The sequence below is a fragment of the Capsicum annuum genome, chromosome 6 (genome assembly GCF_002878395.1).
Source record: "Capsicum annuum cultivar UCD-10X-F1 chromosome 6, UCD10Xv1.1, whole genome shotgun sequence".
In the NCBI taxonomy this organism is placed as follows: domain Eukaryota; kingdom Viridiplantae; phylum Streptophyta; class Magnoliopsida; order Solanales; family Solanaceae; genus Capsicum; species Capsicum annuum.
The window spans coordinates 170,137,922-170,156,276 of NC_061116.1; the positions used below are offsets into that span (position 1 = coordinate 170,137,922).

At 35.9% G+C, this 18,355-nt stretch overlaps 1 protein-coding gene across 1 annotated transcript; it reads left to right on the forward strand.

Annotated features, from left to right (window-relative positions):
- Window positions 1–332: 332 nt before the first annotated feature.
- LOC124899550 lies at window positions 333–13,488 on the forward strand. Its single transcript, XM_047414457.1, has 2 exons — window positions 333–423; window positions 13,070–13,488. Exons 1-2 carry the CDS (start codon window positions 333–335, stop codon window positions 13,486–13,488), a joined length of 510 nt encoding a protein of 169 aa, XP_047270413.1.
- Window positions 13,489–18,355: the final 4,867 nt, after the last annotated feature.

The window sequence follows — 18,355 nt, forward strand, 5'->3', positions numbered from 1 at the left end:
ATACCCTCTACTTCTATGCCTAGACCTTCCACTAATCCCATCAATCCATCATGCCAAACACATACCCCTCCTACTTATAATACCAATCGAGAAAACAATCCAAATGCTTACTACCCTTAAAGCTTCACTCCAAATTACCAAAGTACCTCCACAGATGTCTTCACTTCCCAAAATACTTGCCTCGCTTTCAGTCCCAATGCCAACTTTCCCCAAAATCTTATTCCCACATACCAAAACTTTGCTTATGCCACTCAAAATATGCCTCCCGCCACCATTTATACTACTGTAATACCTACATTCCCATAAAATCTAGAATTGAACACTATGAGGAGATGGAAAAGGAGTGTAAGGTGCCTGAAGACAAACATGCTAGGGAGATACTACTGATAAAGGAAGAGATCGCTAGGATGAAGAAAATACATGGTTAGCCCAATGCAATAGGGTTTAGTTATGATAACCTTAGGATTCACCCTGACTTGAACTTGCTCGAAGGATTTAAAGTCCCTATGTTTGAAATGTTCAATGGTACTGGAAACCTACTGCCCAATTGAGGGGATATTATGAACAAATGGTAAGTGCTGGTAGAAATGAAGCATTATTAATGATTCTCTTCAGTCGAAGCCCTAGTGGAGAGGCATTAAAATGGTTTACTTTATAAGAACTGAAGAAGTGGCCCAAATGGAGTGCTTTAGCTAGGCATTTTGGTGGTATATTTGCTTATAATATAGAGATAATTCCTAATCGATATTCTTTGAATAACATCAAGTAAAAATCTAACGAATTCTTTCATGTATATGCATATCATTAGTGGAAATAGGCAGCAAAGGTACGACCTCCTATGACAGAAGAAGAAATAGTCATTGTGTTTACTCGAGCTCAAGAGGGAGAGTTTTATGATAAAATGATATCGGTAGTTCATGCTACCTTCGCCGATTTGGTTAAGATCGGTGAAATATTTGAGGAAGGACTCAGGACGGGAAAAATCAACAAGACCTCTGTACAACTTAGATCTTCAGGATTCCCAAAGAAAAAAAAGAGAAGATGTGTCTTTCGTATCCTTTAGTCCAAACCCAAAGTCAAAGAAATCTCGCAGGTCCAATTTTGGTAAAATACCATCACCGTCTATATACCCTTCAGCTCCACAAAATCATCAACCTGTGTTCTATGGCCAATCCAGTCCCTAAGTTCCATAACCAAATTTCTCTACCAACAAATTGAATTACCCAGCTCCATTGCCAAATTATCAACCCACTTAACAAGCTCTATTCCCAAATTTCAAAGCCTACTAAAAAGCCTCAGTTAACAAGAATTACCATCAAGCTCATCCTCTTACTTACCAAAATGACCATAATCTTCCTCATCCAAATAACGAAAAGAAAGTTACCAGGAGTTTCACTGCTTTGGATGAAATTATAACGCAACTGTTTAGAAGGCTAAAAGCAGCAATTCTCATCAACCTATCCCACTAAAATCCGCCAATACCGATTCTCAATTTTTTTATGTCAAAATTATGCATATCATTTAGGAGGTGCTGGACACACAACTGAGGATTGTATTAATTTGAAGCATCAGATTCAATATTTAATTAATTAAAAGGTAATTTTACTTCAAACAGCATCGTCAAATATTACTCCCAACCTACTCCTAAACCATGAGAGGGAAACCATCAGTATGAAAGAAATAGATAATGAGTAGGTAGTGAGCAAGTCTAAAATGCAGGCTAGTCCAAAAGAGATAGATAAAGTAAAAGATATAGAAAAGACATCGGTTTCCTTAAGTGTTATCGAGAAGCCCAAGTTTGTTGCATCACACCTCATCAAGACTTTACCTTAGTACCCATAAGAGAAGAATTTATGGTGGAAGCCGCCGCCTCGTAAGGAATAATAAGATCAGGGAGATGCTACACTCAGGAGGAGTTGGCCAATGATGCATATAAGAAAAGTGCCCAGAAGAGGCCAATTACGAAAGAGGAAGCCAAAAATATTTGGAGAAGAATGCAGCCGAAAGAGTACTCTATTGTGAAATATTTAGAGAAGACCCCTACTCAAATTTCTATTTGGGCATTGCTTATGAGTGCCCAAAATCATAGACAAGCTCTACTAAAAGTCCTCAAAGAAGCCTATATGCCCGTAGGCAAAGTACCGAGAATTTGTTAGGCATGATCAATAGACTGTTGGGAGCCCATTGCATTAGCTTTGGTTCAGATGAGTTATCCTTTGAAAGAGTGATGCATAATAAGGCATTACATATCACTATTAAATGCCAATATTAGATCATTAATAGGGTATTAATTGATTATGTATTAGGTATGAATATTTTCCTATTATATGTTCTAACTCAATTAAACTATGATATAGGGATAATCCATCAGAACACAGTAAATATAAAAGTTTTTAATAGGGGTAAGAAAAACACCATCGGGGTAGTCAAGTTGCATCTTCAAATAGGGCTTGCAGAGTTCTTAGTTAAGTTTCAAGTGATGGACATTTCCACAAGTTACAATCTGCTCTTAGGAAATCTTGGAGTCATGCAGCAGGGAGCATTTCTTCAATATTACACCAATCGGTGAAATTTGTACGGAAAAATAATAAAGTAGCCATTTATGGTAAAGGAAGCCATCTAAGTCACCCTAATGGTTATGTTCTTGTGATTAAAGAATTCCCAAAAGGGAGTGACTTTTATACGGTGGAGATTGTGAATGCATCTGAGAAAGACCCAACTCCTTACAAGCCAATATCCGAAATCTACAAGATGTTAGCCACTGTTATGTTGAGAAGGAGTTTTGAGCCTAGATGTGGTTTGGGAAAGAATTTGGATGGAATCATTGATATTTTCATAATCCCAGAGAAGTTTTTCAAATTTTGGTTAGGGTATGTGCCAAGTAAAGAAGATGAAAGAGAGAGAGAAGGAAGGCCCAAAATCGGCAAAAAGGTTACGACCACTCTACTAGTCATTTCCTTTATCTGTAAAGACTACAAGTGATGGTCTCGAGGATGGAATAGGGAACTTGTTTGAAGAGTGTGACTCTATTATAGAAGACTTCCAAGAAGACTGAGATCAAGAAAGATGAACTAGGGGAGAAGCTATCAAACTAGATTTCCATTCCAATCTTGCCTCTTCGATTGATGTGGTAGATGAAAAGATAAAATTTAACTTTTGAAAAATTGGTAGTATCTTGAATAAGGCTCGAGAAACACCCTTTAAGATTTAATTACCTTATTTTTTGTTTTTATGTTTTCCAAAAGGCTCAGACCTGCACTAGTGCGGATCATAGCCAGTGTCTGTAATGTTTTTAATCTCAATAAAAGCCTCTCTTATTGAAAAGATGTTTTACTTATTTTTTGCATTATTTGATCACTATAATCTAACTTATGTTGTTTATAATTTCAGTAATAATAATAATTTAAAATCTGCCAATGTCATGTCATGTCAAAAGCTAAATGAAAAAATCAAATTAAATGATGATGAATAGGAGAACTATGATAAAGAAAAAATATCCCCAGACCAATTAACAAGGGAACTAAAAGATTTTAAGAATCAAGAGAAGCCTAACCTAGAGGAAACTGAGGTAGATAATCTAGGTGATGATGGAGAAGTCAAAGAAACTAGAATTAGTGTTCATCTTATAGAAGCACAAAAAATAAAACTCGTAGTGTTTCCTAAAAAATACATTGATTTATTTGCTTAGTCCTATGATGATATTCAAGAATTGAGTACAAATATTGTATTGCATAAGTTGCCAATTAATCTGGGATTCAATCCTGTAAAGCAAAAGTTGTGGAAATTCTAGCCAGATCTGAGTCTAAAAATCAAGGAAGAAGTCACTAAGAAAATCCAAGCCAATGTGGTTGAAGTCATGAAATATTCAACATGGTTAGCCAATATTGTGCCAGTACCAAAGAAGGATGGAAAGCTTAAGATTTGTGTCGATTATAAAGAATTGAAAAAAGCCAGTCCAAAAGATAATTTCCATTGCCCAACATCCATATTCTTATTGGAAACTGTGCAAGTCATGAAATACAGTCATTCGTGGATTGCTTTGCCGGGTATCATCAAATACTAATGGATGAAGAAGATACAGATAAAACGGCTTTCATCACACCTTGGGGTGTTTATCACTATAGGGTGATACCCTTCAGACTCAAGAATACTGATGCTACATATATGAGATCCATGACAACCATATTTCATGATATAATCCATAAAGAGATTGAAGTGTATGTAGACAATGTGATCATCAAATCTCGCAAAAGATTGGACCACTTGGCTCATTTGGAAAAGTTCTTTGATCGATTGTACAAGTACAATTTAAAGTTGAATCCTGCCAAGTATGCTTTTGGGGTACCAGCAAAGAAGTAGTTGGGTTTCATAGTTAGCAGAAGGGGCATTGAGCTCGACCGCTCTAGAATTAAGGCGATCTAGGAATTGTCTCCTCCAAAAACAAAGAAGAAAGTCATGAGTTTCTTAGGAAGATTGAATTACATCAGCAAGTTCAAAAGTTATTTGCGAACTAATACTCAAGATGTTAAAGAAAGATGAGGCAAATAAATGGACTGAGGAATGCCAACAAGCTTTTTATCAGATCAAAGATTATCTGTCTAGTCCACCAGTGTTAGTTCCTCCAAGAGAAGGAATCCCTCTATTATTGTATTTATCGATCTCAGACAATGAATTTGGATGAGTCTTAGGGCAACATGATGAAACTAGAAAGAAAGAATGTAAAACCTCGTATTTTCGGGCTAGAATTTGAAGCATCGTTCTTACGTGTGTAAACTCTAATCCCATAATTTCTTTTAAATACGTATGTAATGATCTTTATCCTAATGTGTGAAGTGATTGTGAGGTGAAAGATGTTCATAAGAATTACTTAGAACAAAGTTAAGCTAAGAGCCTTTGATTCGTCTAAAGTTTGCTATTTGATTCTACAAGGGTCTACTTTTAACATATATAACTTTAGATATATGTAGAATTTTGTGGCTCAAGACCCACCGAATTGTAGATAATTGAGTCGGCTTTACAACGATACCAATTGTGCCTTAATCAGATACCCAAATGAAAAGTTATAGCCATTTCATAAGAGAGGCAGTGAGGGCACGTAATTAGCCCGTGGCACACGCTCCATCGCCCGCCCCTATTTTACAGCTGTTTGTTCCACGTCTTAAAGGGAAAATGGGTATTTTTCCCTTCACCCAAGGGGTCCATAACACGGGATTGAGGGTCCTAAAAGGCAAAATTGGCCCATTTATTCACAAATCCTCTCAAAAGATACCATTTTCTCTCAATAAAAAACCCTAGCCTCTCCGAGATTCAAGTTCAAGCTTAAAAAAAACACCAAGAACTTTTGAAAATTCATCAATTAAGGTATGTGTGATGTTCATTCATAGGTCATTTTCACCCATGGAGTCCAAGAATCCATTTTCAAGTTTAAAATTATGATCTTTACATGTTATTAAGAATTATATATATGAACTTTCATGAATTTTGATTTTTATATCATGTTTACAAATTGTTTCCATTGGAATTAGCCCTTAACACGTTTGAAAGATAATATTCGAATGTTAAATCCTTAACCCATGATTTTCACATTGCAATTATGTTATTATCACATGATTTAATTATTCTCATGCTTTAACTCATGACGCTCATGTGTTTGATGAAATGACTAAATAATTGGGTTTTGAACAATGACTACTTATTACATATTTACAATGAAATTACATATTTACAATGAATTATCTCCATGAAACTCTTATGAATTTCGATCATGTATTACGTTTCCAAGAGTTTTGATAGAAAGAGCGCTTACACGTTTGAAAGTTAAAGTATGTTTATCTATATCTTGGTAATTTGATTTCAAGTTATGATTTCAATTGTTTTCACATGGAATGCATTATAGTATGTTTTAAATATTATGGTTTCCATATCATGTTCATGCGAATTTAGAGTAACACCTCCAGTTTATGATTTGGTCATATGATCATGTTATCTTATCATGTTTAAAAGAACCCCCATGTTAAAGTCGTGGTCCTCATGTGTTTGATGAAATGCTTAAGTGAATAATTGTGAACAATGATTTCTTTCCATAGTTTCAAAGATTTCATGTGTCCTTGTTATTATTGTTATCGAGTCCTGGAGTTATGAATAGCTGAAATTTAGTTATTTACCTAGTTTTCAGTACCCACAGAATGATTTCAGAAAACACCATGAGCATTCTCTTTCAGTCAGTTATTATGATCAGTTGTTAGTTCAGTTAAATTGAGTTTAGTCCAATAATCAGTATAGTTCAGTTGGGAGTAGGATTTAGAACCGAGCGAACCTAGGGATAGGGGCTCACCCGTCAGTTAGGACTGGGTCCTTAGAAGCAATCCCTATGTTCCAAAACTGCGTAGCCAGCAGAGGTTATGAGATGTCACCCGATAGTTTAGGACTGACACTCTTAGGGATCACCTGCCAGTTTAGGACTAATCTTAGGGGTCATCCGCTAGATTAGGAATGACTCCACAACCATTGTTAGTACCCTTGGCACGGTACGAGCACCCTTCTAACTGGGTCACAGGTTGGACCTCGATCAACTCAGACTATGGTATATTGGTTAGATGATATCTCCCATAATTTCAGTTTCAGTATTCAGTGTAGAATTCAGTTCAGTTTTGCTTAACCATAGCATACAGTTTATCAATATTCAATTACCAGATTTCAGTATCTTAGTTTACAAACTATTCTAGAATTACGTTATATGCTTGGTCATACATACTCAGAATTTACACTTTTCATGTGTCTATGCGTCAGTTATCTCATGTTATTCAGCCAGTTACTTATTAGACTTGTTCAGTCAGATTTCATTATTTCCACAGATGTCTGTTATTACTATTTTCATGCACAGTTAGCCCATGAATATCAGCCTAACCTCATCTCGCACACCAGCACATTCAAAGTACTAATCGCATACTCATTTCTTGCGCTATGATGTTTAATATCATAGATTTGGATGCTTCATTTCTTGACCGCGCTTGGATAGATCAGATTATCAGCAGCAGTAGTGGTGAGTCCTCATATTTCAAGGACATCATTTCTTTATTATAATTTATCTTAGAAGTTTAGTATTTCTATTCAGTTGGAGTTAGTTGGGGGTTTGTCCCATCAGCTCCACAGTCAATTTTAGAGGCTTTCAGACATACAAATGGTTAGTGAATTTATCAATTATTTTAAATAGTCTTTTCAGTATGTCATTATGCATTCGGATTCATGATTCAATATGTTAAAACCTTATGGCATTTTCAGTAAATTTCTACACATGTCTTATGCTATTAGTTTTATTCAGTGCTCATAGCAGGTACCAGATCATGGGTTAGCTTATGATCTTTCAGGACTGTAAGCATCGTGTGGCGACCAAGGTATATTTCTGGGTTGTTACAAACTTGGTATCAGATCCTAAAGTTTTAAAGTGTTCTAGAGAGTCTGAAAGTCGCACTGAGTAGAGTCTTATGCATGGGTGTAAAGTGCACCACACTTTTAGACAAGAGGCTACAAGACGTTTCTAGAAAAAGTTTCCCTTCTGTTAGTATTTATGTCATGCGAAAAAGCATGATGCTCTATTTAAACTCTCTTTGTAATTTGTCCTTCCTTTTGTATACAAAAAATACCCGATTACAGTATCCCAGAAAATCACTTTAGTTGATAGCAGAAATAGAGTCGTTCAGTTTTAGTTTCCCAATGAATCGGTCATCAAATAGAGGGGTAGTACCTCAGTGCTTAGGGGTCAGATATGTTTTTAGATCCCTTCTCAGAATCCTATGGTAGCATATAAGCTAGAGTTAAAACCATGAACCTAAAAGTTTAGCAGCAGTAGAGTTGGGATGGTCTTATCTGAATTTAAGTAGATTATATTTCATGGGGCTAGTTGGATGAAAGGTGAATCAGTAGGCTTGAAGCAGTGTATGCAAGAATTTAAGTTTTTAAATTTGAAACACATGTTATGGATGTGATATTTTAGGCTATGATGAAAGTAGTATGATTATTAAAGATTTGGGGATATCCATGTTATGTGTTAGAATCTAAGTTTGAATAATTAAAGGTTGAGCTAATAGAAAGTAGAGTTGAAGCACTGGATGGTGTGAACTTATGGTATGGTGATACTCTTGAGAATTCTAAGTTAATCACTGTTTAAGTTATTATATGATGATTGTTGGGGCCATAGAAAAGCTAAGAGTTGCATCTTAAAATAAAATACTATCAACGGATTTTACATCATCAAGCATAGTTATTAGGGTGGGTTTATCAATTATCCATATTATTATACCCCAGATTCTAGAGTAAAGTAGTGGCAGTTTAGTTTAGAGTTGTTGATTAAGTGGTTCCCAGAGAATGTTGGCTCTAAGATAAGAGAGAGATGATAAAACCAATAACCAAGTCAGGTTCTCAGATTCTAGTAGTGATGCCAGTATATTATAGAACAACAGTAAGGGATGATGACGCCCAACCCATTCTCATCTCAGTTCAAAGTTCGTACTTCAGTTATCACAATATCTACTCATGCCTTATTTGGCATCTCTACTATCATAGCCCACATTCATGCACTTTATATAAAATCATGTACTCTCTCAGTTACTAGTATGAGGAGTTCCAGTTTACTCAGCAGTATGAATCATCTTCCATGAATTTAGAAACTCCAAACTCAGGTCATGCAGTTCATGACTCGTGTACTCATGTTGTATGGATGTCCAGTTCCAGTACTCATTCTACACTCCTAATGATCAGCGAAATTCAGAGCACGTCATGGATATCCTCAGTTTAGATCTTTTTGATAAATCCATAAGATTGATACTCTATTCCTTAGGCCTCAGTTATATGTCAAAGTTATTCTTTCATGTTTCAGGTCCTCATGTTTTAACCTTTCAATGACCTCTCCTTATGAAATAATAGTAGTGATGAGCAATTGCTTAGATAGGAGAGAGTAGGCATTTCTTGTTGATGAAAGATTATTGTATACTTATTTTAGCTAAGGTTGTAAGTGTGAAGTAAGATTGAGGCCAAGTTTTGATATATGTCATGGTTAGTTGAATTTTTTTAGTATGTGTTCTCTTGGGGTAGTGCGTGGAAGTTGTTAATAATAGAGGTCTGAAGGATATGAGGAAGATGCTTTTATGGGTGTTTATTTAGAAGGGCATATGCGGTTATGAAGATAGGCTTGAATGTCATATTTGTACATATGTGGATGAATGAATTGCACGTTAGGGAATATCTAGTAAGAGGCTGAATGTAGTTGATAAAAAGTGATACTAATTGTTCATGAAATGAGAAGTTGTGAAAACGCAGGGTGTATTAAATTCATGACTCAAACTAGTATTAAGGTGTTATGGGTATACTTTGTAGATTCGAATAGTCTTGAACATAGTGAGAGAATTCAGTTCAGCTCAGACTTCAGTAGGTAGAGTTATCAGTGCCCATGTGAATATTTTTCAGTAGACTCAAGTGAAATGCAATTTTGAAATGGAATGTATAGTTGAGTATAAGCCTTCAGTATAATTTAGTTCGTTTAGCCAGTAGTTTAGTTAGAAGTAAGATAGATAAGTTCCAATGGTTTTCCATCTTTCGATCTAGTCTTACTATCCGATGTTTCAAGAATATGGTTGTTATAAGCGATAGTTTATCCACATCCATGTAAATTATTAATCCAGTTTTGTCCATGCATTATGTTTCAGATTCCAGATATTCAGTTACAATTCAGTTCGTAAGTGCCCCGAGCATTACCTCAGTCTTTTCTTAGTATTTCAGCCAAGTTAGTATCAATTGGGGGACGAACTATCCCAAGGGGGAGATATTGAAATACCTTAATTTTTCATGTACTAAACCTCTCAAATTTTCTTTACGAAACAAGATCCATCTTAAAGTAATGGGTACTCATAAGTTGACTCTCTCGTTTCTATCTCAGACTTATAACCATTCTTATGTCATTACATGTATTCAAGAAATCAGTTCAGTTCATGATAATCAGTTCAGTCATTCATCATATTTTAGACTCAGTCATGTAATCAAGTTTTCAGTTATGCAAATTTAGTATATGATCTCAGTACCTCGGTATTCTCAGCTTAATCGATCTCATTCGAGGACGAATGTTCCCACGGAGGAGATAATGTAACACCCCATATTTTCGAGCTAGACTTTAAAGTGTCATTCTTACGTGTGTAAACTCTAATCTAATGAATTTATTTTGATTACTCGTGTACTTATATTTATCCTAGTGTGTGAAGTGATTTTGAGGTAAAAGATGTTCATAAGAATCACTTAGAACAAAGTTGAGCTAAGAGCCTTTGGTTCGTCCGAAATTTGGTATTCGATTCTACAAGAGTCTACTTTGAATGTGTATAACTTTTGATATACATAGAATTTTGAAGCTTAAGACACCAAATTGTAGATAATTGAGTCATCTTTCCAACGATACCAATTTCGCCTTAATCCGATACTCAGGCAAAAAATTATAGTTATTTTTGTGAGAGAGGCATTGAAGGCGCGCGATTAGCCCGTGGCGCACGCTCCATCGCCCGCCCCTATTTTACAACTATTGGTTCTGCATCTTAAAGGGAAAATGGGTCTTCTTCCCTTCACCTAAGGGGTCCATAACATGGGATTGAGGGTCCCAAAAGGCAAAATTGGTTGATTTATTCACAAATCCTCTCAAAAGAAACCATTCTCTCTTAAGAAAAAACCTTAGCCTCTCCAAGATTCAAGGTCAAGCTTCAATAAAACCACCAAGAACTTTCACAAATTTATCAATTAAGGTATGTGTGATGTTAATTCATGGGTACTTTTCACCCATGGTGTCCAAGAATCCATTTTCAAGTTTAAAATTATGTTCTTTACGTGTTATTATGAATTATATCCATGAACTTTCATGAATTTCAATTTTTATATCATGTTTATGAATTATTTCTGTTGGAATTAGCCCTTGACAGGTTTGAAAGATGATATTCGCATGTTAAATCCTTAACCCGTGATTTTCATATTATAATTATGTTATTATCACATGATTTAACTATTTCCATGTTTTAACTCATGACCCCATGTGTTCGATGAAATGCCTAAATGATTGGGTTTTGAACAATAACTACTTATTACATGTTTACAATGAATTACCTCCATAAAACTCTTATGAATTTCGATAATGTATTACATTTCCAAGAGTTTTGATAGAAAGAGCCCTTACACGTTTGAAAGTTGAAGTATGTTTATCTATATCTTGGTAATTTGATTTCAAGTTATAACTTCAACTAATTTCATGTGGAATGCATTAGCGTATGTTTTAAATATTGTAGTTTCCATATCATTTTCATGCAAATTCAGAATAAAACCCTCAGGTTATGATTTGATCATGTGATCGTGCTATCTTATCATATTTAAAAGCACCCCATGTTAAAGTCTTGGTCCTCATGTGTTTGATGAAATGCTTAAGTAAATAATGACGAACAATGATTTCCTTCCATGGTTTCAAAGCTTTCATTTGTCCTTGTTGTTATTGTTATTGAGTACTGGGGATTATGAATACCCAAAATTTAGTTGTTTACCTAGTTTTCAGTACACACAGAATGATTTTAAATACACCATGAGCATTCTCTTTCAATCAGATATTATGATTATTTGTTAGTTCAGTTAAACTTAGTTCAGTCCAATAATCAATGTCAGTTCAGTTGGGAGTAGGATTCAGCACCAAGCAAACCTAAGGATGGGGGTTCACCCGTCAGTTAGGACGGGGTCCTTAGAAGCAATCCCTAAGTTCCAAAACTACGTAGCCAGCGTATGTTATGAGATGTCACCCGCCAGTTTAGGACTGGCACTCTCAGGGATCACCCGCCAATTTAGGACTGATCTCAGGGGTCACCCACCAGATTAGGACTGACTCTACAGCCATTGTTAATACCCATGGCACGGTACTAGCACCCTTCCAACTGGGTCACAGGTTGGACCCCAATCAGCTCAGACTGGGGCATGTTGGTTAGATAATACCTCCCATACTTTCAGTTTATGTATTCAATACAATATTCAATTCAATTTTGTTTGACCAAATCCTATAAATTATGAATATTTAGTTACCAAATTTTAGTATCTCAGTTGAAAAACTATTCAAGAATCATGTTATATGATTGTTCATGCATACTCAAATTTTACAGTTTTCATGCATCTATGTATCAGTTATCTCATGCTATTCAACCAATTAGTTATTAGTCTTGTTCGGTTAGATTTTAGTATTTCCACGCATGTCTGTTATTACTATTTTCATGCACAGTTAGCCCATGCATATCAGTCTAACCTCATCTTGCATACCAGTACATTCAAAGTACTAATTGCATACTCATTTATTGTGCTATGGTGTTTAATATCATAGGTTTGGGCATTTAGTTTCCTGTCCACGCTTAGACAAATCAGATTATCAGCAGCAGCAGTGGTGGGTCCTCATATTTTGAGGACATAATTTCCTTATTTCAATTTATCTTAGTAGTTCAGTATTTCTATGCAGCCAGAGTTAGTTGGAGGTTTTTCCTATCAGCTCCACAGTCAGTCAGTTTTAGAGTCTTTCAGACATACATACAGTTAGTCAATTTATCAGTTGTTTTAAATAGTATTTTCAGTATGTCATTAGGCATTCAGATTTATGATTCAGTATATTAAAACCTTATGGCTTTTTCAATAAATTTCCGTACATGTCTTATGTTATCGTTTTATTCAGTGCTCACAGATGGTACCAGATCATGGGTTAGCTTGTGGTCTTTCAGGACCGTAAGCACCGCGTGGCTACCAGGGTGTATTTATGGGTTGTTACAAAGAAAGAGCAATTTGTTACTTAAGTAAGAAGTTCAGTCCATATGAGGCCCGTTACACACTATTAGAAAGGGCGTGTTGTACATTAACCTCGGTTTCCCAAAATCTGAGGCATTACTTGATGTCTTATACAATTTATCTCATCTATAGAATGGATCCTTTAAAGTACATATTCCAAAAGGCCATACCCACGGGGAAATTGGCCAAATAGCAAATGTTGTTGAGTGAGTTTAACATTGTATACGTGACTCAAAAGGTGATCAAAGGGCAAGCCCTAGCAGATCATCTAGTGAGAATCCAGCTGATGAAGAATATAAGCCTTTGCAAACTTATTTCCCAGATGAAGAGGTATTGTTTGTAGGAGAAAACATTGCTGAATTATACCCGGGTTGGAGATTGTTCTTTGATGGGGTGGTTAATTTCAAGGGCTTGGGAATTGGAGCAGTCTTAATATCAGAAACTGGTCAACATTATCTGATTACCGCCAAACTACGTTTTCTATACACCAATAATATGGTTGAATATGAGGCTTGCATTCTCGGTCTCAGGTTAGCCAGGGATATGAATGTTCGAGAACTACTAGTCATTGGAGATTCTGATCTATTAGTTCACCAAGTTCGAGATGAATGGGTTGTAAAACCCCTAAGATGGAATTCGCACAGGAGTTATGCATAAGATTCAAGGAAGTGAAATTCAAGCATGTTCCAAGGATACAAAATGAGGTTGGCGATGCTTTGGCCACCATATCCTCCATAATTCAACATTTGGATCAAAGTTACATTAATCTATTGGAGATAAGTTTAAAGGAACAACCTGTGCATTGTACACAAGTTGAGGCTGAATCAGATAGAAAGCCATATTACTTTGATATCATGAGGTATTTAAAATTTGGGGTGTATCCCGAAGATGCAACTGTCAATATAAAATAATCCATTATTTTTTAATTGGGAAGTCCTTTGCAGGAGGACCCCAGATTTAGGATTTCTGTGATATGTAGATTCCAGTGAAGCTACAAAATTACTTGAAGAAATTCATGCCTGAACGTGTGGACCTCATATGAATGGATTCACCCTATCTAAGAAGATCCTAAGAGCCAGATATTTTTGGATGACCATAGAAAGTGAGTGTAGCAAGTTTGTGCAAAAATATCATAAGTGTCAGATACACAGAGATCTGATTTGGGTGATCCCACATGAACTCAACGTTATAAGTTTGCCTTGGCCGTTTGTAGCTTGGGGCATAAATGTCATCGACCCAATTGATCCACCATCTTCTAATGGATACAAATTCATGTTGGTTGCTATTGAATTAATTTACCAAGTGGGTAGAAGTTGCATCATACAAAGCTGTAACCAAGAAGAGTAGCGGATTTTGTCAAGAACAACTTGATTTGTCGATTTGGGATACCCAAGTTGATCATCATAGATAATTGAGAAAACTTGAATAGTCTTTTGATGAAATAGATATGTGAACAATTTAAGATCATTCATCAGAATTCAACCGCATATCGTCTTCAAATGAATAGAGCAGTGGAAGCTGCCAACAAGAACTTCATGAAGATCTTAAGAAAGATGGTTAATAGTCACCGATCTTGGCACGACATGCTACCTTATGCCTTGTTAGGATATGGCACAATAGTCAGAACTTCAATTGGGTCAACCTTTATTTGTTAGTCTATGGGACAGAAACAGTAATACCCACTGAAATTGAAATACCATCTTTAAGAATCATCCAAGAAGTAGGGTTTAGTAATGAACAATGGGCCCGTGCCCACCGCGAACAACTTATGATGATTGATGAAAAGAGGATGAACGTCGTATTCCATGGACAATTATATCAACGATGAATGATTCGTGCTTTCAATAAAAGAGTAAGATCTCGCATATTTAAAATCGGACAGTTAGTGCTCAAACACATTTTTCCTCACCAAGAGAATTATAAGGGAAAGTTTACTCCAAATTATCAAGGCCCATATGTAGTCTGCAAAGTGTTATCAGGAGGAGCCCTGATTTTGTCTGAAATGGATGGCCACGGGTGGACCAAGCCAATCAATTCTGATGCAGTAAAGAGATACTACGTCTGATATGGGGTTTATCTGTGCTTATTTCCTTGTAATTGCTTTCTTATTTGTAATCATTTTTATGTTATGTAGTAGCTTAAAAATCCCTTTTCCTTTTATGTATGAACTATGTTTGACCTGAATTCTCAAGAATGAGATACGTAGGCAGCCTATGTCGTCTTCGGTCAACCCCTCAAGAAACTTTATTTATATTCTCTACAAACTACGTTTGACCCTAAATCTCAAGAATGAGATATTTAGGCAGCCTATGTTGGCTTCGGTCAACCCCTTAAGAAACTTTATTTATATTATCTTGAACTACGTGATGACCTGAATTCCCAAGAATGGGATATGTAGGCGAATATTGTCGGCTTTGGTCACCCTTTAACTATAATTTATTCTCTTTTATGTTATGAGAATTACGTTTGACCTGATTCCTATCCAACAAGATACATAGGTGCCACAACGTCTAGGTCATATCACCCTAGAAAATGAAAACTGGGGCAGAATTTTTGAGGACTCTCAAAAATTCAAAATAAAAAGATTATCCTCTAGCAAGCCAAATTAAATTTTGAGAGAGATATTAGTAACTGGGGCAAAAATTTTGAGGTAGACCTTAAAATTTCCACCTTACTGTACAAAAGAGTTCAAAAACGATAACAAAAATTTTGACGTAAAAAGAGCAGAGTCAACTTCATGGTCCTTCAGCTACGAAGGCTCGACGCTCAAGCCAAGAATGTTTATTAAAGCTCGTACATGACATGACTTAATTGACAGAGACTCCTCCTGATCTTATAAAAGGATTTTTGAAAATTCAATTATTTGCAAAGTACTTACTTTAAATTAATTTATGCTATGATTTTGCCTTACACCCACCAACTCTTTGAGTCGAATTAGAGTCAAAAAATGACTAACACTTGAAGAAGATAAGAACACGGTGATGACAATAACAAGATTTGAAGACCGAGTAAGTCAACACAGATCAGTTTTACCAAAAACTAACAGTTTTTATGTAGATGCAGGTTATCCCAAAGCCAACAAAAACCAACAAAAGAGTTGATTATTCACCATATTTCTTTAGTTTAAAGGAATACAAGAAAGCCAAATATCCCAAGGCCAATAAGAAAGAGCCAGGATGGTCAGAAAGCTGAAAACAGTTGAGTTTCTCAAAACTAGCAGGTTTTTTTATGGTTGCAGGTATCATTAAAAGTGAAAAGCAGATGATAACGTACTCGCATCCCCAGTAAATCAAGGATGCGATGTTCGAAAGGGCACATGTAGAAGGTCCAACATGCTAGTGAAATGGTCGAGGTGATGTTTTATACAATCATTGCATGGTTACTTACATTCATCCTTATCTTCCTACTATATCACATTATGCCGAGAGGACCATGCCAAGAGGGTCATGCTATAAGGGTCATGCCATAAGAGTCATGCCGAGAGGGCCATGCCAAAAGGGCTATGCCATAAGGTCCATGTTGTAAAAGCAATGTCCCAAATACCATATTGCCTTCTTTGACTAGTTTTAAAGAGATAACAGACCAAGGGCATCTCCAAATTGCATTTGATGCCCATGATTGGTTCAAAGTCTTTTATATCGGTTAATCATACAAAGGCAAAAGATTCTGGTGTTGAAGGATATTTTGAAGTATCTCCATATATATCCATTAATCTCGCAAAGACAAAAGAGTTTGCATTGAAGGATGTTTTGAAGCATTCATACCTAATCAAATCACGTAGAGGCAAAGTAGTCTGGCATTGAGAGATATTCATTATCTTCAAGTGCATCAATTACCAAAAATCTAATAGTATTCACTATTGTATCTTAAGAAGTATATGGTTCGAAAGATATCTAAAAGTCGCTATCCAAAGACATACGACGTACTAGATTTTTTTAGAATTGACAATCCAAGGTCATCTATAGGTCACATAATTTGAGATGCGATAGCGTGTAAGATTATCCATGAATTGATAGTCCATGGGTCATCCGTAAGTTGAAACAACATCCTAACTGTATAGTGTGAAAGGTTACCCGAAGATTGATAGTTTGAAGGCTATCCGCAAGTCACAACTAAATCCTTACTAGAAATTATGCAAGATTATCGAAATTTATGGGTCTAAGGGTTCTCTATAAGCCGCATCATATCCAAGATCAATTATACGCAGGATTACCCAAAGACTATCAGTTTGAGATTTATAAGTCTTATTGTATCCAAGATCGAATAATGTGCAGGAATACCTGAGAGCTAGCGATTTGAGGGATGTCTGTAAGTCATATCTTATCCAAGGTCAGATAATGTGCAGATTACCCAAAATCTAGCAACTAAAAGAAAATTTATAAGTCGTCTTGTATCCAACATCAAATGATACACAAGATTACCAAAAGATTAAAAATTCAAGGGATCTCTATAAAACGTATCGATACAAAAGATGTGCAAGACTCTCTGGAGGCAAATATAAGAAGCATTATAGGTGACCAAAAGGGTTGCCCCCTCAGCATAGAGCTGTACGATTGTAGGGATCATTCTATACAAAGTGTCGTCGACGCCCAAGAAGGCCACCCCACTTTGAAGAAAATTTTCAATCGTCAAAACAACTATTATCTAATAAAAAAAGAGTTGTGTCAATTATCGCAAGAATTATCGCCCTACTAATAGGTACATGGGAGGATAACATTTTTTCTGGTAGCAACTACGCGAAGATATGGTAAAAGACTATAGATCCCTTAGTAAAATATATTTATCACTAATAGTTTTGTTTGAGATGTTGTCGAGAGCATCCAAAAAGGATGAAAATCACAGGTGTGGACAACTCCAAAAGGACGCAGCACAACGTGAAATTTTTTCTTAGCAGGGAACTAGGACATAGTCCGAAGAGAAATATCAAACTCTTTGGACGTGAGCTAAAAGATGACTTCCACCATCATCAAACCATATCAATATAAGAATTCATATAGGTTTTTTGGGATTTTGGTTTCAATTTTACTTTCAGAGTATTTCTAAACTCACGTCAAAAGTAACTTTTATTTTCCTTCTAATCCTGATAACATATACCTAGAGCTTTGAGAATTAAGTCCATGTAGATCATATTTACATGTGTAAGGGTCGCACATTTTGTAATTGAGATAATCACGAGCCTCTAGTCCCTAGCTTGATTGTCTGTTGCTCATCTTGAGCCAAAGGTCGTCTTAGCATAAAAGACTATATTTTCTGCTGATCGAGTCAAACTACAAGTAGTCTGATTCCCTGAGTCTCAGGGATATATAGGTTGAGCTTTGTATAGAAAACTCAATTGTATTCCAACCTCGCCCAATCCTCTTATTCCTCAGCTATTCAATTTTACCAAAATTCAAAAATCGAGGTAGCTTGTGAATTCTTTACAAAAATCGTGCTTTAAAATCAAGTTTCAGGAACTACAAGTGACCTGAATTATCATGTAACCTGAGATATGTAGGAAACCCAAAATTGGGGTCCAGCCATAACT